This window comes from Xenopus laevis, chromosome 4L (genome assembly GCF_017654675.1).
Source record: "Xenopus laevis strain J_2021 chromosome 4L, Xenopus_laevis_v10.1, whole genome shotgun sequence".
Taxonomy (NCBI): Eukaryota; Metazoa; Chordata; class Amphibia; order Anura; family Pipidae; genus Xenopus; species Xenopus laevis.
The window spans coordinates 9,221,247-9,246,106 of record NC_054377.1 but is presented as its reverse complement, the minus strand read 5'-3'; the positions used below and the strand labels follow the sequence as shown (position 1 = coordinate 9,246,106).

Below are 24,860 nucleotides of genomic sequence, written 5' to 3'. Positions count from 1 at the left end.
CTGTGGGAAGCAAAACCGATTGGGTGGCCTGGAAATACAAGGGGCTTCACAGGGAGCATGAAAAAGAGATCACAAAGAGGCAGTGTCATTAACCGCTTAAGTGCCAACAAAGGGCTATATTGCATTATATTTACCCAACAACCCAGTGTCCTTGTCTTTCTTTTGGGATAAAGGTGCAAACAGAGGCCAAAACAACATATGTTTAGACTATGGGAAGATAATGTTGTGTAGAAAGAATATGGGGTTGGTGCTTACCTGCCAGAACTCTGTTGACAGAAGAGTGTGTGGCCAGTCCCGGCTGACCGCGCTCATGGAAAATGCCAGCGTAAGGCAGGTATTCCGGCAGCAGGAATCTCCTGTACCAAAAAAAACAAACAAACACAAATAGGTAAAATGTTTGAGAATAGAAAGTACAGGTATGGGACCTGTTATTCAGAATGCTCAGGACCTGGGGTTTTCCGGATAACGGATCTTTCCGTAATTTGGGTCTTCGTGCCTTAAGTCTACTAGAAATTCATTTAAACATTAAATAAACCAAATAGGCTGATTTTGCTTCCAATAAGAATGAATTATATCTTAGTTGGGATCAAGTACAAGCTACTGTTTTATTTTTACAGAGAAATATGAAATCATTAAAAATTTGGATTATTTGGATAAAATGGAGTCTATGGGAGACAGCCATTCCCGTAATTCGGAGCTTTCTGGATATCGGGTTTCCGGATAAGGGATCCTATACCTGTATTGAAAGGTGTTAAAGGGGAATTATCGTGAAAATTAAAATGTAATATAAGCTTCCTCATACTGAAATAAGAAACTTTCTAAATACAATCACTTAAATATTCTGCATTGTTTCTAAAATAATCAAGTTTATCATCACTATCCCTCTCTCAGCATCTGTTTCTCTTCATTCAGCAGTTGGGTGTCCGATAATCAGTGACAGTTAGATCCAATATAAGGGGGGGTTCCTTTTGCCTAGAAGATGTATTAGAGCTCACTCTATTAAAATCCCCAGACATCATGTCTCTCTACATGCAGGATTTGTGCAAAAGGCAGTTATTTTGTTAGATTTTGTTTGTACTGGAATCAGTTATTTGAGTGAGCTCTAATACATCTGCTAGGAAAGGAAGCCCCCCTATAAGATATATTGGATCTAACGGTCAGAGAATATCTGAGGTATATTGGATATATTGGATATCTGAATTCTCAGAATTCTTAATTATATTTAAAAAGTTTATAATTTCAGTATGCTGAAGCTGACATTAAATTTTCATTTTCATGATAGTTCCGCTTCCACAACGAAATAGGGCCACCATTCAAAGGAGGCAGGGATACAGCTTGTGTTATAGGGGTGTACAGTGAATTTTTGGTCTGGATATTGCAGAAGAGGGGTCCTGGGCAGGAAAGTTTATATCTGGCACTTACAAATAGGGATGCACCGAATCCACTATTTGGGATTCGGCCGAATACCAAACCGAATCCGAATTTGCATATGCAAATTAGGGTCAGGAAAGGAAAAAGAGGAAAACACTTTTTTTGTGTTGAAAAGTAGCATGATTTCCCTACCCGCCCTTAATTTACATATGCAAATTAGGATTCAGATTAGGCCAAATAAAAATCCTGCTGAAAAAGGCAGAATCCTGCCCGAATCCCGAACCGAATCCTGGATTCGGTGCATCCCTACTTACAAACAGACCATTGTGTCAGTTGTGGGAAGGGGACTAACCATTTAGCAATACAGGAGGAATCAAATTGCAGATTGCAGCCCCATAAGGAATATAGAGCAGAAGGTCAGTTAACATTGTTTTGAAGAAGACCAGACGTCTGTATTCTTGTAATGTAAAGAATAAAGTCTGAGATGAAGAAGTGGCCCTCCAGCTATTACTTAAATATTCTGCATTCCTAACAACATTCGCCTGGAGGGGTGGGGGTGCTGGGAGCTGCAGTCAGCCACCCAATGTGATATAAGAATAAAAAGGTTAGAGCCATGGAGTTATCATATGTATAGTTAAAGGGAGGTTCTTGTTACGTACCTCGGTACAAAGCGTCCCAGGGATGGTGCCGACATTCGAGCATTTCGGGTTGTCCTATGCCGAGAGCGGTCCCCGTTGTCCCTGGGGAAAAACAATAAAATCAGTTAAGCAATGGTAGGTGGTGTTGGGCGAGACAGGGCAACCCTTAAAGGAGAAGGAAACTTGGGGGTGCCAAAAGTTAGGCACCCCCAAGTGATTGCATGTACTTACCTGAAACCCTGGGCCTGTGCCTCTATTAGGCGAAAACGGTCTGGGATTCTTCCAGAGAGCACCATGGAGCGATCCTCTTCCGGCTTCTTCTATCTTCGAATTTCCCGGGACAGACGCATGCGCAGTAGAATGAAATAGACGACTTTTTAGTTAAACTTCGGCTTTTTGCTCTAATGTGAGAAGAAAGAAGAAGGAAGCAGATCGCTCCGTGGTGGTCGCTGGAATAACTCCGGACCGCTGCCGTTTTCTCCTAATAGGCCCAGGGTTTCCGGTAAATACATGCGATCACTTGGGGGTGCCTAACTTCTGCCACCCCAAGTTAAAAAGTGGTGGTTCACTTTTAAATAAATGTTTTGTATGCTGCAGATAATTCTGAGACAATTTGCAATTGGTTTTAATTTTTTATTATTTGTGGTTTTTCAGTTATTTAGCTTTTTATTCAGCAGCTCTCTAGTTCGCCGTTTCAGCCATCTGGTTACTAGGGTCCAAATTCCCCTAGCAACCCTGCTTTGATTTGAATAAGAGACTGGAATATGAATAGGAGAGGGGCTGAAGGGATAGATGAGTAATAAAAAGTAGTAATAACCATACATCTGTAGCATTTTTTTTAAGATGGGGTCAGTGACCCCTATTTGAAAGCTGGAAAGAATCAGAAGACAATTCAAAAACTATAATAAAGAAAAAATGAAGACCAATTAAAAAGTTGCTTCATTCTATAACATACTAAACGTTATCTTAAAGGTGAATCACCCCTTTAAGTCTACCTCTGCATCTTCCATAGGGCTGCACCAGCAACTTGTGCCCCAAACTTGACATTGATGCGGGAAAATTAAAAACCCTAAACCAAGCATCTCCCAAATTGTCCCTTTAAAGGAAAAAGCATGACTGCATCACGCTACCATTTCCAGGACACATATCATGCACGCTATCGGACCAGCATGCATCACTGCGCATCGAATGTGGTCACTTCATCTGGGACAAAGCTGCTTCTCCCCCTTCTGAGAGAATTAAGATGCCCTCAAGAAATAGCTGTGCCCATGTCCCATTTATTCATGTCTTTTCATTGTCAAGCCTGTCCCGATTCTTGCTTGAAAGCACCCAGTTCCCTTTTTAGGTTGCCCCACTAACGTGTTGCGGTCTCGAGGAATGGCTGCAGCAAGAATAGTTAAGCCTTGCGGCGGTGAAGCGGATGGAAAGGCTGTTTGCTAAGAGTCGCCAGGTGTGAGGACAAATAGATGCTGTACCCTGCGATGTTGTAAAGGAGCCGTCGGCTGTTGAGTGGGGAGGAAAGAGTTTTCCAAAAGCCTTGTCAGCACCCTGCAGTTTTACATATCAAAGCTCATGTCTGACAATGCAACGGTGACACTTCATCTTCCCTCGCTAACAACGGTATCCGCATCATTTACCTTCACGTGCCCCGACCCCCTTCAACTCCAGACTAGTTACTCACAGCACCATGTGAATTGTTCTTTTTCACCACTTCAAAAGGCAAATAATTAAAGGGGAAGTTTCCATTTAAAGGATAAATAAACCTTTAAAATAAGTAAATATAAAATTGATGAGGGTGCTATTCTAAGCACTTTTGCAATGTACATTATTTATTTTCTTTTTATTCCAAGATATTAAAGGAGAAGGAAAGGCTAAAATTAAGTAAGCTTTATCAGAAAGGTCTATATAAATACACCAGTAAACCCTCAAAGTAATGCTGCTCTGAGTCCTCTGTCAAAATAAACACAGCATTTCATTAATTTTATTGTGTACTCATGGGCTTCTGTATCAGACTTCCTGTTTTCAGCATAACCTCCAGGGCAGGGCTTGAGCATGCTCAGTTTGCTCCTCTCCCCCTCCCTCCTCCCATCCCTGCTGTAATCTGAGCTCAGAGCTTTATGTGAGCAGGGAGAGACTCAGGCAGGAAGTGATGTCACACCAAGCTTATATGGCAGCTTCTATCCTAAACAAACAGATACAGTGTCTAGAGCTGTTTACTTAGGTATGGTAAAGCATTCTGAAGAATAAATATAGCATTCTTGCTTGCACTATTGTGGCTAATCTATTGGCAATAAACTATCTTGGAGCTTTCCTTCTCCTTTAAGGGATACATGTGCTGTTAATATGAATGAATTTTGTTACAACAGCGCCACCTGCTGGTCAGTTTCCCACCAGTCTGACCACCAAGTAGTCAAGGAAGTCAGGAAAGAAGAGGCTGCTCTGATGTTCTTCTGCTTAGGAAAGATTTGAGAAAGGTTTCTAATTTTATTCCTAAGCAGAAGAACATCAGAGCAGCCTCTTTCTTTCTCCTGACAACTTCCTTGACTACTTGGTGGTCAGACTGGTGGGAAAATGACCAGCAGGTGGCGCTGTTGTAACAAAATTCATTCATATTAACAGTACATGTATCCCTTAATATCTTAAAAGAAAAATAAACAATGAATGTAAACTGCAAAGGTGCTTACAATAGCACCCTCATCAATTTTACATTCACTTATTTTAAAGCTTTAGAATACTTTTTAGTTTTATCTTATCAATGCCATAAGCCTCTTTCCACCTTTCAAATGGAGGGGGGTCACCAGCAGCCCTGGTATGCTTAAACGAGAACTAAAGCCTAACTAAAGAAGTAGCTAGAAATGTTGTACATGATGTTTTGTGCTTCTGTACCAGCCCCAGGCAACCACAGCCCTTTAGCAGTAAAGATCTGTGTCTCCAAAGATGCCCCAGTAGCTCCCCATCTTCTTTTCTGCTGATTCACTGCACATGCTCTGTGCTGCTGTCACTTACTGAGCTTAGGGACCCACTCACAATATACAGTACACATAGAATAGAAATGTCACAATATAAGGCTGATTAGTAATTAATACACATAATTACTACATGGCAGCACAGAAACCAGTGCAATTAGCATTAGAATTTAATAATCAGCAAACCTGTAGCATCAGCTTATATTACAGGTAGGGTTGCCACCCGACCGGTATTTTACCGGCCTAGCCGGTAAAATACCTGCCAAGGCCGGGGCCGGTATTACAAAATTACCAGCAATGTAGCTGCCGGTAAATTTGTAATACGATTAAAAAGAGCCCTCGGCCTGCCCCCAATCCCCTGGAACTTAGCTTTTCTTGTGCTTCTTTTAGCGTCTGTGGTGCGGCCCCACCCCTTTTGATGTCACAGCCCGCCCATTTTGATGTCACGGCCCGCCCCTTTGTGTCCCCGCCCCCCACCAGCTGGTAAAGAATTTTAAAAAAGGTGCCAACCCTAATTACAGGGGAACCTCATTTTCTGCTGGATAATTAGTGATGACCCCTAAGCTTAGCTTCTCAACAGCCAATCAGAGCCCACTGAGCATGTGAGTGTCACAGACACTTTCCAAGATGGTGACCCCTTGTGACAAGTTTGAAGTCCTGGATCATTGCTGCTATTGACAAGCTCAAACTTTAGCCTCGTGCAATAAGTTCACTATATAAAAGATGGCATTTTTGGCCATATCCATTATTATTAGGGTTTAGTTCTCCTTTAAGTCACCATTCAAATGACAGAGACCTTCACAAGAAAAATGAAGGATAAGTACATACCAAGTTAAAATAAGCAGTAGCGGAATCCCTTTGTTACATACTCTCTCTTGCTGTATGAGTAGTTTGCAAGCGCCATATAAATGACACCGGCTAAAGCAGGGACGGCTGTTATATCTTTGTCATGTTTACAAGCCGAGCATTCAAGGGAAAGACTTATTGTCTCATGAAAACGGGAGAACTGGCAGACGCTTACAAAGGACTTGCTGTGGGCCAGCCGAATGGGATTATTTTATGTGTCCCTATTACATCCGGAATACAGATTGCACGCTGAGAGGCGACGAGACGAACACAAGAGGCAGAAAGGCTCATTTATTAATAGTGTAGCCCGCACAGACATTCATGCGACGCAGCGGTCGCATTTCTATTGCAGAAAGCCGCTGTCCCTGGTGATCCCTGCGAGTACAAGGAAATATCAGAGACACAAAGGAAACGCAGAATGCGTCGGGATAAGCTCTCGGCCTGCTACTCCTCTCTTATCTGATTAAAGCGCTGAAAATTTTCTCCTAGCTAATTGCAGTCATGGGGTATCCTCTCTGCAAGTGACGGCATACACAGGAAGATCTGCTCATTTCTCAAGGTAGCCAAATAAGTGTATATTTAGCCAACTCGGCTACCGATACACTGGGCCAGGGTGATCACAGGCCTACACCCATCAGGAGTAAATCACATTAAAGGGGGTTTTCAACTGATATTAGTATGATAAAGAGAGTGATATTCTGAGACAATAAGCAATTCGTTTTCATTTTTTTATTATTTGTGGCTTTTGAGTTATTTAGCTTTTTATTCAGCAGCTCTCCAGTTTGCAATTTCAGCACTCTAGTTGCCAGGGTCGAAATTACCCTAGCAACTATACACTGATTTGAATAAGAGACTGGAATATGAATAGGAGAGGCCTGGATAGAAAGTGGAGTAATAAAATGCAGCAATAACAATAAATGTGTAGCCTTACAGAGTATTTGTTGGGGTCAGTGACCCCCCATTTGAAAGCTGGAAAGAGTCAGAAGAAGAAGGCCAATAGTTCAAAAACTATAAAAAATAAATAAATCGAAAAGTTGCTTAGAACATTCTATAACATACTAAAAGTTAAAGGGGTGGTTTGCCTTTAAGTTAACTTTTAGTCTGTTATAGAATGACTAATATGAATAAAAAGCTAAATAACTCAAAAACCACAAATAATAAAAAATGAAAACCAATTGCAAATTGTCTCAGAATATCCCTCTCTACATCAAACGAAAAGTTAAATTAAAGGTGAACCGGCCCTTTAATGTGCTCCTCATTTTAGAGGATATTAGGTTAGAAGAGTGGCCTTCGGCCTTGTGCTTTTAAATGGTTATGGAACTCGGTGACTTATAATATCCTTATATTTTACAATAGGGGGAACTTTTTTCCAATTATAAATATATTTGTGTGTGTGCAATGTTTACAAAGGGGTTACACTCACTCAAACTCCTCAAATTCTAAATCTCCAGCCTCTACAGCTCCTTGAGCCTCGCTGGAGGACGAGACTGCAGAGGTGCGTAGTCGGTTCTGCTGGTATCTCATAGAGCGCTGCCTTATGCTGTCCCTCCGAGACAGGTACTGGATCATCCTTTGTGCGTAGTAGGCGGCTGGAGACAACCTGGAAATCAACAGCACAACACAGGCACGGTTAGCTGTCGCCGCCAACAAAGACTGACAGCAGAAATAAAGAGCACACTTTTAGGTTTACTTTTCCTTTAATCTTTTCAACGATGACTACAAAAGGGAAAACAAAGACTTGAGTGCAGCAAGTATTGTGTACTTGGGAGTGGAAAGATAATAGCCTGCGCTGAATTATTCAATTAAAGGGGTGGTGCACCTTTAACTTAACTTTTAGTATGTTATAGAATGACTAATTCTGAGCAGCTTTTCAATTGGCCTTCATTTTTATAATTTTTTAATTATTTGCCTTCTTCTTCTGACTCTTTCCAGCTGTGAAACGGGGGTCACTGACCCCATCTAAAAAACAAATGTTCTGTAAGGCTACAAATGTATTGTTATTGCAGCTTTTTCTTACTCTATCTATTCAGGCCCCTCTCCTATTCATATTCCAGTAGGGATGAACCTACTATTTTGGATTCGGCTGAACTCCTGAATCCTTTGTGTAAGATTCAGCCTAATTTCAAACCGAATCCGAATTTGTATATGCAAATTAGGAGTGGGAAGGGGGAAAATATTTTTTACTTCCTTTTGTGACAAAAGTTGACAAAATTTCCCTTCCCACCCTTAATTTGCATATGCAAATTAGAATCCAGATTCAGTTTGGCCGGGCACAAGGATTCGGCCGAATCCTGCTGGAAAAGGCTGAATCGTGAACGGAATCCTGGATTCGGTGCATCCATATATTCCAGTCTCTTATTCGAATCAATGCATGGTTGCTAGGGTATTTTGGATCCTAGCAACCAGATTATTGGAACTGTTAACTGGAGAGCTGCTAAATAACTCAAACTACAAATGATAAAAAATGAAAACCAATAGCAATTTGTTTCAGAATATCCCTCTCTACATCATACTAAATGTTAATTTAAAGGTGAACAACCCTTTTAAAGGTAAAGTTAACACAAAGAGAGGGATTTTTACCTGGCTGGGTCAGGGTAGATCGGATGCTCTCGAGAGCCGGTGGCATCATATCTGGACAGAGAGATCAATGAAGACTCCAAAAGCCTCCTAGAAGGTAGAGAAATAATAATAAAGGTCAAAACACTAAGTAGACTCACATACCCTGCTCCGGGCATTTACACAGTCAACAGCCCCTTTGTTGCCACAGTGTATTATGGGTATTCTTTGGAATAACATATTATGATAATATTCTATACCCCCAAGGATGTTATAAGCACATAAGAACTTAACAATGCTTCAAAGCTTGTCTTTCTGTGTAGGTGCTGCCATACCAAATACCATCAGTTTTCAAACTACACGTAAAGACATAACCAGGCAAATAAATGTCAGGAATGTAGGAAAATATTCAACACAGGTCACTTACAATTGTCTCAAGGTATTTCAGTATTTTAGGTTGGCCTAAGAGCTTACTTGGAAACAACCCAGTACATCTGATTGGTTTAACTGTATAGGGCCAAATAAATGCACTAATAGCACTAAATGGACATTACTGAAAACAGCTCAGTTGCCATATACAGGTATGGGATCCGTTATCCAGAAAGCTCCGAATTATGAAAAGGCCGTCTCCCATACACTCCATTTTATCAACATAATCCAGATGTTTAAAAATGATTTCCTATTTCTGTTTAATAATAAAACAGTAGTTTGTACTTGATCCCAACTAAGATATAATTAATCCTTATTGGAAGCAAAACCAGCCTATTGGGTTTATTTCATGTTTATATGATTTTCTAGTAGACTTAAAATATGAAGATCCAAATTACAGAGAGATTAGTTCCGGTAACCCCGTTATCCAGAATTACGGAATGAAGATCCAAATTACAGAAAAATCAGTTATCCTGAAAACCCCAGATGCCGAGCATTCTGGATAACAGGTCTCATACCTGTACTTTGTATTTAAACCCAACTAAGATATAATTAATCTTTATTGGAGGCAAAACCAGCCTTTTGGGTTTATTTACTATTTATATGATTTTTTAGAAGACTTAAGGTATGAAGATCCAAACCCAAGGTCCCGAGCATTCTGGATAACAGGTCCCATACCTGTACTTATTTATCAGACCTCTCTTATACACACTCAAGTACAAGGGCTTAACGTTTCCCTTTTCTGGGTATCTGCCTTTACACAAGCGGGGTAAGCCATATTGATTGATTAGGAAGGGGCCACATTTGGGGCGTATCGGTAGAGGGTTTTTGGAGAGAGGCCTTTCCTCATGACACCACTTTGTATGAATCGGTTAAGTTGTCCTTTAAGTAGCAAGTGGCTCATGTTAAAATACACAGGAGGAAGGTCCCTGCCCTGCAGAGCTTACAATTTAAATCAACAGAAAGAGCAAAACAAGGAGGCCTCTCTAAAAGACACAGGAGGAAGGTCCCTGCCCTGCAGAGCTTACAATTTAAATCAACAGAAAGAGCAAGACAAGGAGGCCTCTCTAAATGACTCAGGAGGAAGGTCCCTGCCCTGCAGAGCTTACAATTTAAATCAACAGAAAGAGCAAGATAAGGAGGCCTCTCTAAAAGACACAGGAGGAAGGTCCCTGCCCTGCAGAGCTTACAATTTAAATCAAGAGTAAGAGCAAGACAAGGAGGCCTCTCTAAACGTCTCTAAAAGACACAGGAGGAAGGTCCCTGCCCTGCAGAGCTTACAATTTAAATCAACAGAAAGAGCAAGATAAGGAGGCCTCTCTAAAAGACACAGGAGGAAGGTCCCTGCCCTGCAGAGCTTACAATTTAAATCAAGAGTAAGAGCAAGACAAGGAGGCCTCTCTAAAAGTCTCTAAAAGACACAGGAGGAAGGTCCCTGCCCTGCAGAGCTTACAATTTAAATCAACAGAAAGAGCAAGACAAGGAGACCTCTCTAAAAGACACAGGAGGAAGGTCCCTGCCCTGCAGAGCTTACAATTTAAATCAACAGAAAGAGCAAGACAAGGAGGCCTCTCTAAATGACTCAGGAGGAAGGTCCCTGCCCTGCAGAGCTTACAATTTAAATCAACAGAAAGAGCAAGATAAGGAGGCCTCTCTAAAAGACACAGGAGGAAGGTTCCTGCCCTGCAGAGCTTACAATTTAAATCAAGAGTAAGAGCAAGACAAGGAGGCCTCTCTAAACGTCTCTAAAAGACACAGGAGGAAGGTCCCTGCCCTGCAGAGCTTACAATTTAAATCAAGAGAAAGAGCAAGACAAGGAGGCCTCTCTAAAAGGCACAGGAGGAAGGTCCCTGCCCTGCAGAGCTTACAATTTAAATCAACAGAAAGAGCAAGATAAGGAGGCCTCTCTAAAAGACACAGGAGGAAGGTCCCTGCCCTGCAGAGCTTACAATTTAAATCAAGAGTAAGAGCAAGACAAGGAGGCCTCTCTAAAAGTCTCTAAAAGACACAGGAGGAAGGTCCCTGCCCTGCAGAGCTTACAATTTAAATCAACAGAAAGAGCAAGACAAGGAGGCCTCTCTAAAAGACACAGGAGGAAGGTCCCTGCCCTGCAGAGCTTACAATTTAAATCAACAGAAAGAGCAAGATAAGGAGGCCTCTCTAAAAGACACAGGAGGAAGGTCCCTGCCCTGCAGAGCTTACAATTTAAATCAACAGAAAGAGCAAGACAAGGAGGCCTCTCTAAAAGACACAGGAGGAAGGTCCCTGCCCTGCAGAGCTTAAAATTTAAATCAAGAGAAAGAGCAAGACAAGGAGGCCTCTCTAAACCATGCAGATAGGAATAGTTATTTGCGGTAGCCCCATGTGACTAAATGCCCTATAATCAGGGGTATCATCCGTAATCTCTTTCCCTTTGATGCTGAGCTGTTGAACAAGAGCCGCTCGCATTATAATAGAGTAACGGCACATTAGAGCGGATAATAAATCCTAGAGCAGCTACAGAGGCCAGGGTTGCGCCTGCCTAATTTCAGGGATACTGACAGCAAAATAACAGGATTTGCTCGTTACGAATAATTAAATGTTAATTATGTTTTTTGTTATGGATTTCTCCCATACAGCGCAGTTCTCAGCTCTTCTGATGTTTAATGGGCACAATATCATCCCAACATACAGTGCTGGGGTTTGCCTAAAAAAAAAAAAAAGTATTTGGCTAAAATCATTAAGCCCCGGCCATAAAATCTGCCAATTTGGCAGATAAAAGAAGCAGATTATTGGTCTGAAAATAAAATATTTGTTTGGCAGGTTTGAAAAAAAATATTGGTTAAAGACCAGACTGGGGCCCTTCATTTTTATTTTTTTAATCCTCCAGGTCTAGGGCTTGAGCATGCTCAGTTTGCTCCTCTCCCCCATTCTGCTGTATTCTGAGCTCATAGCTGTGAGTGAGCAGGAAGAGAATCAGGCAGGAAGTGATGTCACAGCAAGCTAATATGGCAGCTGCTATCCTAAACAGAGAACTTCTAGAGCTGTTTACTCGGGTATGGTAAAGTATTCTGCAGAATAAAAATGGCGTTCTAGCTTGCACTATTGTGGCTAATCTATTGGCAATAAACCGCCTTAGTAGCTTTCCTTCTCCTTTAACATCGCTCTCCTAAGGCTGCCACTGTGGTCCAAACAATGGTTCGACAATCAGCTGATTACAAGTTGTCCCATCATGTTGATGTCCAGACTGGGCAAAGATACATTTGGTGGTGATCTTGGCAAACAAGTGAATCTTCTTTTCTCCCATTACTGCCCAAATGTCCTACTTTTGCTTAGTGCTCTGTATGGCTTGTATTGCATTCGGAGAAAGCATAAACAAACCCCTTCCTAAATACATCACGTCCTAAGCAAACTCTGTAACAGGCACCAGGATCCCAAGCTCCGCCATTCCGTTACCTCGAGTGTTCCTTAAAGGGACAGTACAATTCAGTATAACAGAAAGCCCACAGTGCTGTGAGCAAAGGAACGACTTTATACAGTATACAGCCAATGTATGTGGACACTCCTCATTTTTGGATTTGGCAATTTAAAGGGATACTGTCATAGGAAAAAAAATTTTTTTTTTTCAAAACTCATCTGTTAATAGTGCTGCTGCAGCAGAATTTTGCACTGAAATCCGTTTCTCAAAAGAGCAAACTGATTTTTTATATTTAATTTTGAAATCTGACATGGGGCTAGACATATTGTCAGTTCCCAGCTGCCCCCAGTCATGTGACTTGTGCTCTGATAAACTTCAGTCGCTCTTTATGTCACTCTTCAGTCACCCCCAACCCCCAGCAGCCTAACAACAGAACAATGGGAAGGTAACAAGATAACAGCTGCCTGGTAGATATAAGAACAGCACTCAATAGTAAAATCCAGGTCCCACTGAGACACATTCAGTTACATTGAATAGGAGAAACAACAGCCTGCCAGAAAGCACTTCTGTCCTAAAGTGCTGGCACTTTCTGAAAGCACATGAACAGGCGCCCAAACAAAATTTTCCAACCAGCCTGATCGACGAGCCGACCGATATCTGAAGTCTTCTGCCGATTTCAGTCAGCCGATCTTCCACCATACACGCATCGGATATCATACGGAATTTAATTTAATACAATATCATCGGTGCATCTATGGCCACCTTCAGCCTGATCCCCAACATCGGTGCCCAACCTCTTAAAAGGAATGAAGCAAATCCCAATAACAATTTTCCAACATTTAATGGGAACTTGGCAGAAGAGTAGGAGCAGCAAAGGGAGGGACAACTCCATATTAATCCCCTTAGTTGCACTTGATTGCCTTGCACAACTGGGGTGTGATTCTAAACACGGCACTATCCACATGGAGTGAGTTTGCACTCCCTATGTCTGTCTGCTCCTTCTCGGTAATGCCCAAAATCTTTCAGGCAGCGATTCAAAACAATATTGGCACTTGAGGGTGCTATTTCATCGGAGTGTCCCATTTTGTCATCATCAGGGCAACCAGGAACAGAGCAGAGACATAGCACACCGTGTCTACAAAGTACATGTATAAAAGGAAAGCAAAACAGGGTTTATGTCTCTTTAAATTGAGAAAGCAAGTAAAGCTCCCCATAGACGCGACGATTCTTCTTGCCGAACGACCGATTTTAGGGAAGTCCGACCAATCCTTAGAAATTATTGTGCGGTTAGTGGGATTTGAACGATCGTACATCTTACGATTTTTCGGCCGACATCTGTTAGGAAATTGATTGGCCAGGTCAAAAGAATTTTGTCGGTCCCAGTGCAATGTATCTATGTCTGCAGGGCCAAGCAGGCAGCTCCCCTTTGTTTTCCTGGCAAATTGGTCTTTTTAGTTGATGGTCAATTCGTCTGATCGTTCCGAGAAAATCGTGGTCTCATGATGAGGATCGGATCTTTTAAAAATCTCAACATCAATGGCCAGCTTTACTCTATCCAGGCAGCAATAGCAGATTGGCTCAAAGACTAGCCAGAAGCTTAGTCATAGTCTAGAGCCCTTTTACTCTGAATTATATGGCTATGCCTCTCCAGCGGGAAATGCCATTAGGGAAGGAAAGATAAGCTGGCCTGAGTGATGCCTAATACCACTGCTCGGCCTTCTCTGGATTGGGGGGGGAATAAATGGAATTTGTTAGAGGGCTCTGCACTCGAGTCTTTCTACACATCCAAGTGCCAAGTTTCTAATTCTTTTAAATGGAGAATCTTCTGCTGCAGGGAGCCTGAAGACAGGACAGAGGGGAGGAACGAGGGAAGGAGGCAAGAAGAACTGGAGGGACTTGCCGCAGAGCAGAGGCCGATGCTGGAAGAATAAAAAGAAGCTGGCACTCTTTCTTCTCACCCACAGAAAAGCTGAGGGATAAAATGAGAAGGGTTGGAGGTTGCCAAGTTTTTCAGCGGCGCTCATGTACAAGCCAATCATAGCACATTCCAACTCGAGGTGCCTCGGCCAAAAACACTCAAGGGTGGGACGTGAGGAGAAGAGCTCCAAGTAAAGATGAAGCTGCGCCTTTGTTAAATGGGTTTTTTTTTTATTGAATAAGATGTAACCTCTAGCATAAATTCACTTTAATGGAAGGCCACCTTGCAATACCCTGTGATTGAGATGCCAATCATTGAGCAGAAAATGGATGTTTACTACAGTCCTAACATGAGCTGCTGTTTTTGCATTATATTGTTTGTATTACACATTAATAAGGGCCACAAATATGGCAGTGTTTGACTTCATTGGCCAGAGATTCATTGCGAGTCCAATTATAAATGTTACGATTTATAACAAATCTGGGCAAATCTAGAATATAATCTAGACCTTTACACTATGGAGATGGAACAAAGATTTAAGATGGACATACAAGGTCGCCAAACGTCGTCAAAGGCAGGGCGATATCAGGTTAATCCGATCGTTCGGCCCTAGGGCCAAACGATCGGATTACAAAGGAAATGGGGGCCGACGGGACAAGGGCCACAACTAGACGATGAGGTCCTTGATCGCCAAGTAAAATCAAACCTGACCGATCGATATCTGGATGATTTTTGGCTTGATATTGATCGGTGAGGCACGTTGGACAGTTAAGGCAACTACGCTTATAATATATTAGGGATGCACCGAATCCAGGATTCGGTTCGGGATTTGGGCCTTTTCAGCAGGACTTGGATTTGGCCGTATCCTTCTGCCCGGCCGAACCGAATCCTAGTTTGCTTAAGCCAATTAGGGGCAGGGAGGGAAATCACGTGACTTTTTGTCACAAAACAAGGAAGTAAAAAATGTTTTCCCCTTCCCACCCCTAATTTGCATATAAAAATTCGGATTCGGTTCGGTATTCGCCGAATCTTTTGCAAAGGATTCGGGGGTTCGCTGAATCCAAAATAGCGGACTCGGTGCATCCCTATAATATATAGATATAATACACAAAAGCCATGAATATCCTGTAAATTAATATAATACACAAAAGCCATGAATATCCTGTAAATTATATCCTTATAAACGGTGAGTTCTGATGTCATCAGTTATAAACGGTGAGTTCTGATGTCATATCTGTCACATGACTCACTGAAATTCGTGTATTATAATAAATAAAGTACCCCCAGTTGTAAAATATGAGGATATTAGAAGTCACCTCGGAGTTCCATGACCTGTATAAAAACACTCGGCCTTGTGTTTTTATATGGTCATGAAACTCCTCGGTAACTTATAATATCCTTATATTTTACAAAAGGGGGTACTTTATTCACTATATTATATCCTTATAAACGGTGAGTTCATATGTCATCAGTTATAAACGTGAGTACTGATGTCATTTCAGTCACATGACTCACTGAAACGTGTGTATTATAATAAATGAAGTACCCCCTGTTACAACATATGAGGATATTAGAAGTTACCTTGTGTTTTTATATGGTCATGAAACTCCTCTGTAACTTGTAATATCCTTATAATTTACAAGAGGGGGTACTTTATTCACTATATATATTATATAGATAGTTCCTAGTATTTTAATTGTATTCCTAGTATTTATTTAGTAATCAGTCCCTGCTCCAGTGGAGCTTACAATCTAAGGGCCCTATAACATTCACACACACTAGGGTCAGCTTTATCAGGAGCCAGTTAACCTGCAAGTATATTTGGGTACTCAAACATGGGGAGAATATACAAACTCCTAGTTAGAATTGAACTCAGGACCACAGCTGGTTATTCCTACTGGACAGCTGAAGGTGACAATTTTCTTTTTAGAGGATTAAACTTTTTCTAAAATTTGCATATGCAAATTAGGGATTAGAGATGGTGCCGTACTCAACTGAATCTTTTGTGGAGTGTTCAGTATCTGGAATCCATTAAAGGTACACCCTGCAATCATTGCTTTGACCTGCATGTTGCATAATACGGAACGTGCCCTGCTGCCCACAAAATTCACCGTATTCTCCCCAAGAGGAAAGGAAATTTTCGGCGGAATGAATAGTTGGGGAATGGAGGCTATTCAGCATTGGAAAGCCTTTCTTCAGGACTCTGAAATCCAGCCGCTGTTTCACAAGCCCAGGCTTTTCCTTTTGATTTAGGCAGCTTTTGTACTCATCCTGTCATTAAGTGTTCCATTTTCCCTGAGATTGGAATTTACATATCCTATTAGGCCGAACAAAAGAAGAAGCAGCAGCACTAGCACAGGCAAGCCTTGTCTGCATTCACAGGGGCCCCCCTCCCCAATTCTGAACGGATGGGAGATGCAGGCGACTGTTCCAGAGAACGGAAGAATGGAATTGAGGCCAAGGAAAGATGCTGAATTGTGTTTAACGCTGCTAAACTTATCAGTGACATCAGGTTTCAATACGGCGCTGCGTGAAAAATGCAACTTGCCTGCGACTGCATGGTGCCTGGAGCTAAGCTTCTTTAGAAAGGGGACAGATAAAGGGAGAGAAGAGAAAGCAGGGGGCAGATAAGAGAAGGAGAGAGTGATGGATGAGCGAGACAGAATGGGAGAGGGTGATAAAGGCAGGGTACTAGGTCTTTATATGTGGAGAACATGCTATGAAGATGTCACAAGGTGACAAACTGCAGAAGATACGGCTTCCTTTTTATATAGAGAGATTCTACTTCAATACCTGCCCCAGTGAGCTTACAATCTAAAGCGCCTCTCACTAAGGGCAGTTTTAACAGGAGTCAATTAACCTGCCTGCATAGTTGTAGCCACTACAAGAGGTTGCCACTAAGAGTAAGGGAACCTTAAAGGAACAGTAAAAAACGGAAGTCTTTTAAAGGAATGACAATTTAATGTTGTGTTTTGCAATGCACTGCCAAAACCGGTGTCCTTGATTCAGAAACACTACTATAGTTCATATAAAAAAGCTGCTGTGTAGCCATGGGGACAGCCATTCAAGCACAGGATACACAGTAGATAACAGATAAGTACTACTATAGTTTATATAAAAAAGCTGCTGTGTAGCCATGGGGACAGCCATTCAAGCACAGGATACACAGTAGATAACAGATAAGTACTACTATAGTTTATATAAACAAGCTGCTGTGTAGCCATGGGGCAGCCATTCAAGCACAGGGTACACAGTAGATAACAGATAAGTACTACTATAGTTTATATAAACAGGCTGCTGTGTAGCCATGGGGGCAGCCATTCAAGCACAGGATACACAGTAGATAACAGATAAGTACTACTATAGTTTATACAAACAAGCTGCTGTGTAGCCATGGGGGCAGCCATTCAAGCACAGGATACACAGTAGATAACAGATAAGTACTACTATAGTTTATATAAACAGGCTGCTGTGTAGCCATGGGGGCAGCCATTCAAGCACAGGATACACAGTAGATAACAGATAAGTACTACTATAGTTTATATAAACAAGCTGCTGTGTAGCCATGGGGGCAGCCATTCAAGCACAGGATACACAGTAGTTAACAGATAAGTACTACTATAGTTTATATAAACAAGCTGCTGTGTAGCCATGGGGGCAGCCATTCAAGCACAGGATACACAGTAGATAACAGATAAGTACTACTATAGTTTATATAAACAAGCTGCTATGTAGCCACGGGGACAGCCATTCAAGCACAGGATACACAGTAGATAACAGATAAATACTACTATAGTTTATATAAACAAGCTGCTGTGTAGCCATGGGGGCAGCCATTCAAGCAAAGGATAAACAGTAGATAACAGATAAGTACTACTATAGTTTATATAAACACACTGCTGTGTAGCCTTGGGAGCAGCCATTCAAGCACAGGATACACAGTAGATAACAGATAAGTACTACTATAGTTTATATAAACAAGCTGCTGTGTTTCATTTCATCAAAGGACTTAACATTTTTAGTGTTACTATTCCTTTAAAGACATTTGGGATCATTTATAAACACTGCACCTGGGCAGTAACCCAAATAATTGCTTTTACTGCACCACCTGCAGTTGGCTGAAAAAAAGCTAATCGCTAATTGTTCCCTATGGGTTACTGCCCAGGTGCAAATTTGGACACTGTTTATAAATGAACCCCATTGTCCCTAGCAAGTCTTGCTTAGCAGCACTGCTGTGATCCATACAGCATTGTGTCCCCTATCCAACAGAACTAAAATCAGCCGAGGGCAAAGAAGGGTATCTGTGGTGGGTAGCACTGGCTCTGAAACCATGCGTGCCATCAGGGTAGCCATATTCATGATTAAATTAACCCTAGTGTGTGTGTTAATTTAGACTGTAAGCTCACTAGGGCAGGGACTTACCTATAACAGGAATATGTGGACACTACTAAGATCAGTCAAACCATAATGGGCTTTATTTAGTCCTTTCTGTTGTGCAGGCAACAGTATATCTGGGGTTACGCTCACGCTCCTGGGAAGGCCATTCAAGCAGTGAAGGGGTTAAATTAATTAGTCGTTGGAAGAAAAGGGTGCAAGCAAATGCGATCCCCAGCACAAACACCTATATTTATATATATATATATATATATATATATATATATATATATATATATATATATATATATATATATATATATATATATAGTGAATAAAGTACCCCCTCTTGTAAATATATAGTGAATAAAGTACCCCCTCTGGTATATTATAAGGATATTATAAGTAAAAGAGGAGTTTCATGACCATATAAAAACACGAGGTTTTATTTATTATAATACACAAGTTTTAGGGAGTCATGTGACAGAAATGACATCACTAGTCACCGTTTATAACTGATGACATCAGTACTCACCGTTTATAAGGATATCATTTACAGACTATTCATGGCTTTTGTGTATTATACAAAAATAAAATGATGGCTGAGAGCAATGGTCATAGAATAACTACTAACATACTGCAGCTGCGCAGGTCACTTTACGATCCTGACAGCAGAGTTTTGCAATAAGGCTGTGAAATCAACCTCAGGCTAACTGCTGGCTCTGCTTCAGTCCGAAGCAGATCAGTTATTATTTCAACCCCCCAGGTTAACAAGTATGACTTTAAATAAAGGTAGTGATACAAACTTGCAGACTGCATAAAATACTGTCTCAGATTAATTAAATTTCCAAAGATAATCTAATCAAGAGAATCCTCATGCAAATTGAGACTGCACAAAGTCAGCATTATGAGCTGTCTAAAGTGATATCTTTCAAAGGGGTACCGTCAGGACTTGATAATTGCGGATCAACTTCATACGACGGCAGAACATGTAATGAAACTGACAGATGGGCCCCCACGTTAAAGGAGAACTAAAGCTTAACTAAAGAAGTAGCTAAAAATGTTGTACATGATGTTGTGGCTCCTGTACCAGCCCAAGGCAACCACAGCCCTTTAGCAGTAAAGATCTGTGTCTCCAAAGATGCCCCAGTAGCTCCCCATCTTCTTTTCTGCTGATTCACTGCACATGCTCTGTGCTGCTGTCACTTACTGAGCTTAGGGAGCCACTCACAATATACAGTACATAGAATAGAAATGTCACAATATAAGGCTGATTAGTAATTAATACAGATAATTACTACATGGCAGCACAGAAACCAGTGCAATTAGCATCAGAATTTAATAATCAGCAAACCTGTAGCATCAGCTTATATTACAGCCAGGGAAGCTCATTTTCTGATGGATAATTAGTGACGAGCCCTAAGCTTAGCTTCTCAACAGCCAATCAGAGCCCACTGAGCATGTGAGTGTCACAGACACTTTCCAAGATGGTGACCCCCTGTGACAAGTTTGAAGTCCTGGATCATTGCTGCTATTCACAAGCTGAAACTTTAGCCTCGTGCAATAAGTTCAGTATATAAAATATGGCATTTTTATCCATATTTATTTTTAGGGTTTAGTTCCCCTTTAAGAACCTGGCAAAATTATGCTTTGGGCTGTGTCCTCACCTGGTCCGTTAAACCTTGTGCATCTTTAGAATTTCAATATTTTATCATAAGAAGACAGTCAAGCTCACATGCAAATAGTAGTTGCAGCTATACTACAGATCTCGAGGTCAGCATCCAAAGCTCGCATTTCTGAGAAATGTGTTTCCTCGCCCTTACGGAAATTTCAGATGTCCTAGATAAAATCTCTTCTCCACAGCATTGTAATGGAATCTCCCCCGAGTCAGTGGCTGGTCCTGTTCTACAGATGGCTAATTCAGTGCAACAAGGCAACCTGCTACCCTGCAGCGCCACCTTGTGGTAAAGACTATCATTTGAAATAGGTGCAACAATCTAGGACCTTATGGTCTAAAGGTGGCCATAGATGTTACAATTAAGATCTTTCCTGGAAAAGATCGTTCGTTTCAATACACACGTGTAGAGCTGAATCATCAGATATACAGAGAGAAACAATAGAATTCTACCTGTATCTGACCATTCAGCACTAACAATGGCCGTTGTTTGGGTGCATTCAAAGTCGCCCAATCAAAACCTTCTGCAGATATCGGTTGGCTCTTCTCCCACCATACACACACAAATATCTTATTAAAATTTGTTTTGTAAGGTATCATCGGTGCGTCTATAACCACCTTAATTCTGACATATTGGCCTCTAGTTGAACAGACCTGATCTAGATTTGTCTTATGAAACGGTAAACAATAGCTTGTTAAAGGGGAACTAAAGTCTAAAATAGAATAAGGCTAGAAATGATTTATGCTTTCAAAGTTGGTCACAGGGGGTCACCATCTTGTAACTTTGTTATACGTCTTTGCAAGACCAAGACTGTGCACATGCTCAGTGTGGTCTGGTCTTCAGTTGGGAGGTTAAGCTTAGGGATCGTCATAAATGATCAAAACAGCACAAGTCAAATAATATCTGCCATAGAAGCCGATACAGCAAGACTGATTAATAATCAGAATATACAGACTGCACTGGGTCAGAGGATACAAATCTCTTCCCAGTCGCCGGCTGCTCTACAGGGAAACAAACAAAGCTGCTCGAGTTCTGGGAAGTAAGGCGGGGGGGGGCGTTTGAAAGTATGATCAATTTTCCTGCAGAGCAGTTAGGGGTCAGTCTGAAGTTTCCTATCTGCAGCAGTCACAGCAAGTAAATGAAGGGGGAATTTCACTGCATACAGTCAGGTTTATTAAAAAAATGGTACACATTTTTTAATTAAAGCATATTTTCATTAAAGAAATTAAAAATAGGATTTTTAACACCTCACTTGCAAAAGAATTAGCAATGCCCCCCCGTCTTACCTTCTGAGAGAGTCCTCCTCTGTGCTCTCCTCCTGCAGATCCTGTGGTAAGGCCTCTTGGGATACATTCGGAGCTCTACTAACAGATGCTGGCTGGCTGTAGACACGTTCCCAGTGTCCAGTCTCTGGGTTATACACCACTCCTACTGTTCTCTCCTCCTGTGTAGCCCCATTTTCCAGACGACTACTGCTTGCCGTCATGCTTCCTAGGTCCACTCTCCCCGCCCCCGCCGTACCAGGGTGATCTGTGCTGCCAGCGGCGAGACCAGCCTGGAAAGAGCTTGGGGGAGGAATGGGTGGAGGCTGCCAGGCAGAGGTTCCTGTTGTCTCTGGATAAGCTGGTGGGGTCCTTTCCCAGCGCAGTGTGTCATTGTTAAAGGTCAGCAGGTTGTGACATGCACGACAGCGATTAATGTGTCCACGGGGCTGGCTGGAGGTGCTGTCGCCTGCATGAGCTTGTGGGGGTTGATGAGATGATGTTCCAGGCTGCTCAGGTTCTAAATTGTTGTTAAGCATCTCGTGAGTCTGTCCCTGTGTTGTTCCCGGTGCTCCCGGCTCCACATCATGAAGCCTGTCGTACTCAAGGAAGAAGCGCCTCAGGTCACACTGAAGGTCAGTTCGAGTGGTTGAGGGGTGAACAGGTGGGGGAGCCCCAGTACTGTCAGATTCCGAGCTAGAGAACCCTCTCCCCTCTGTTGCTGAGGTGTATACAGAAGAGGACGTTTCTCCTTCCTGTTGTCGCAGAACTGACAAGAGGCTGACAGAAGAGGCACTCGTCCTGGGTGGTGGCATGGGTTCCGGCTCTGGCCGAGGTCCCATACTCAGCACAGTGCGAGTCCATTCAGAACCAGCCAAATCAGTGGGTGGCTGCTGATAGCGGGAAGGCTGCCCTGTTAGTGACCGGCGGGTAGGTCCCAGGCTCAGGTTACGCAGTGTGTTGCCGGCTGTGCTGCTGTGAACGCTGCTGAAGGCAGAAGGGCGGCTCAGAAGACCATGATCATGTTGAGCGGATGACTGGTGCTGCTGCTGCCGCTCCAAGGAGTGCAAGGGTTCTGTCTGCACTGGGGAAAATGAAGTGGAAGTAGCCCCCGAAGAGGTAGAAGGAGCCCCTGGTGCTTCTGGGTGTGGGAAGAGAGGAGAAGACAGCCGTGCATTGGAGCAGCGGATGCAGAGGCACAACATACTGGGGTCTTGGCAGCAGGGAGTATTGACTGCTGGGGCTCGCTCTCGGATGCGGGTATATAGAACCCGCTGGTTGCTGTCGTTTGATGGGGGAGGCAGTGGTGTAGGTGGAGGGGGTGGAGGAGATGGCGTGGCAGAATCCTGCACAGGTGGCTGCTCTCCTGCCTGGGTACCTGAGGATCGGGAGGAGAGCATGTGCAGGAAGTTGTGAAGCAGAGGAGTCCTGCGCACTGGCTGAGTCTGCAGCAGGGAACGCTGGCGATATATGGGAATCTCTGCACTGTCAAGGGGGATCTCAGATTCTTCATCGCTCTGAAGGAAATTTAAAAAAAAAAAGACAATTATTAAACAGCCGTCTAACTGCCTTACTTTAAACACACTGTGCATGGAGTCTGTTCAGAACTATACTGTGCTACTATCTATTCTTTTTACAATGAAGTGCAGTTGGCTACAAACCTTGTGCAAAAACCTATGTACTCCTTGGTCAAATACCTTTTGCTCACAGTCCAGTGAATTATTGCACAGAGGACTTAGTGGACAGATGGTTCCGTTAAGGTCCAAAACACAGCAAATACCTGCCTTGTATGGGCATCTTAAGAAACCATACATGTATAGAAAAATCATTTATCATGCTTTTTTACATTTCGTTTAAAGGAGAAATAAAATAAAAGATTAAAATAAAGTATGTATTAGGGGCAGAACGCTAACCCTGGGCAGGCTGGAGATTTCAAGGGCAGAGACATACGCTCAGATTCGGTGAGATTAGTCACGCAGCGCCAAATCTCCTCTTCTTCGGGGCAACTAATCTCCCCGAACTGCCTCCCGCCTGCTAGAATGAAATCACCAGCTGAATGGCAATTGGTGTGTTTCGTTTTACGAAGTCGTCGTTAATTCACAAGGAAACTTCAAGCAAGTTCGGAAAACGAGGCAGTTCGGGGAGATTAGTCGCCCCCCTAAGAAGAGGCAATTTATCAGAGAGCTGGGAGGAAGGGAATTGGTGTTGTTGAATGATGGAGGGGTGGCCTAGGGGAGCATTATTACGAAATCCACCCAAAATGGCCCACAAATTCCAACACAAATGTGCTTCATTTAGTATCTGAGAGTAATAGGGATGCTCGGAAAGCTTACCTGCTGGTTAGAGGGGTTTACGATAGCAGTAAGAAGATAATGTCCAAGGGGGTCAAATCGTACCAATCTGTGGGGGGAAAAGAGAACACATGTCGTTTCCTTGAAACAAAATACATGGCATAGAGAAACAATTAAAATAATTTAAGATTCCAAGGAACGCTATGTACAGTAGCAGGGCTTAAAGGAGAACTAAAGCCTAACTAAAGAAGTGGTTAGAATTGTTGTACATTATGTTTTGTGCTTCTGTACCAGCCCGAGGCAACCACAGCCCTTTAGCAGTAAAGATCTGTGTCTCCAAAGATGCCCCAGTAGCTCCCCATCTTCTTTTCTGCTGATTCACTGCACATGCTCTGTGCTGCTGTCACTTACTGAGCTTAGGGAGCCACTCACAATATACAGTACACATAGAATAGAAATGTCACAATATAAGGCTGATTAGTAATTAATACAGATAATTACTACATGGCAGCACAGAAACCAGTGCAATTATCATCAGAATTTAATAATCAGCAAACCTGTAGCATCAGCTTATATTACAGCCAGGGAAGCTCATTTTCTGCTGGATAATTAGTGACGAGCCCTAAGCTTAGCTTCTCAACAGCCAATCAGAGCCCACTGAGCATGTGAGTGTCACAGACACTTTCCAAGATGGTGACCCCCTGTGACAAGTTTGAAGTCCTGGATCATTGCTGCTATTGACAAGCTGAAACTTTAGCCTCGTGCAATAAGTTCACTATATAAAATATGACATTTTTAGCCATATTCAGTTTTTGGGTTTAGTTCTCCTTTTAAGGGGTGGTTCATCTTGAAGTTAACTTTTAGTATGTAACAGAATGGCTAATTCTAATCAACTTTTCAATTGGTCTTCATTATTTATTTTTAGTAATTTGTGAATGATTTGCCTTCTTCCAGCTTTTTGAAGGGATCACTGACCCCATCTTAAAAACAAATGCTCTGTAAGGCTACAAATGTATTGTTATTGCTACTTTATTACTCATCTTTCTATTCAGGCCTATACTATTAATAATCCAGTCTCATTCAAATCAATGCATGGTTGCTAGGGTAACTTGGACCCTAGTAACCAGATGGCTGAA

General features: G+C 42.2%; 1 protein-coding gene across 7 annotated transcripts in view; it reads right to left on the bottom strand.

Moving 5' to 3' along the window:
* Positions 1 to 24,860, bottom strand: part of LOC121402910 (activating molecule in BECN1-regulated autophagy protein 1-like) — a 64,756-nt gene that overhangs the window by 29,884 nt on the left and 10,012 nt on the right. For 6 of the 7 annotated variants that reach the window (XM_041589780.1, XM_041589779.1, XM_041589782.1 and 3 more), the window contains exons 5-10: positions 23,767 to 23,833; positions 21,458 to 22,950; positions 8,402 to 8,488; positions 7,245 to 7,421; positions 2,031 to 2,111; positions 256 to 356 (exon numbers count right to left, since the gene is read on the bottom strand). In XM_041589780.1, coding sequence (XP_041445714.1) covers positions 256 to 356; positions 2,031 to 2,111; positions 7,245 to 7,421; positions 8,402 to 8,488; positions 21,458 to 22,950; positions 23,767 to 23,833 — 2,006 coding nt within the window. The remainder of the gene's footprint in view (positions 1 to 255; positions 357 to 2,030; positions 2,112 to 7,244; positions 7,422 to 8,401; positions 8,489 to 21,457; positions 22,951 to 23,766; positions 23,834 to 24,860) is intronic. The other variant, XM_041589778.1, reaches the window with a different exon arrangement.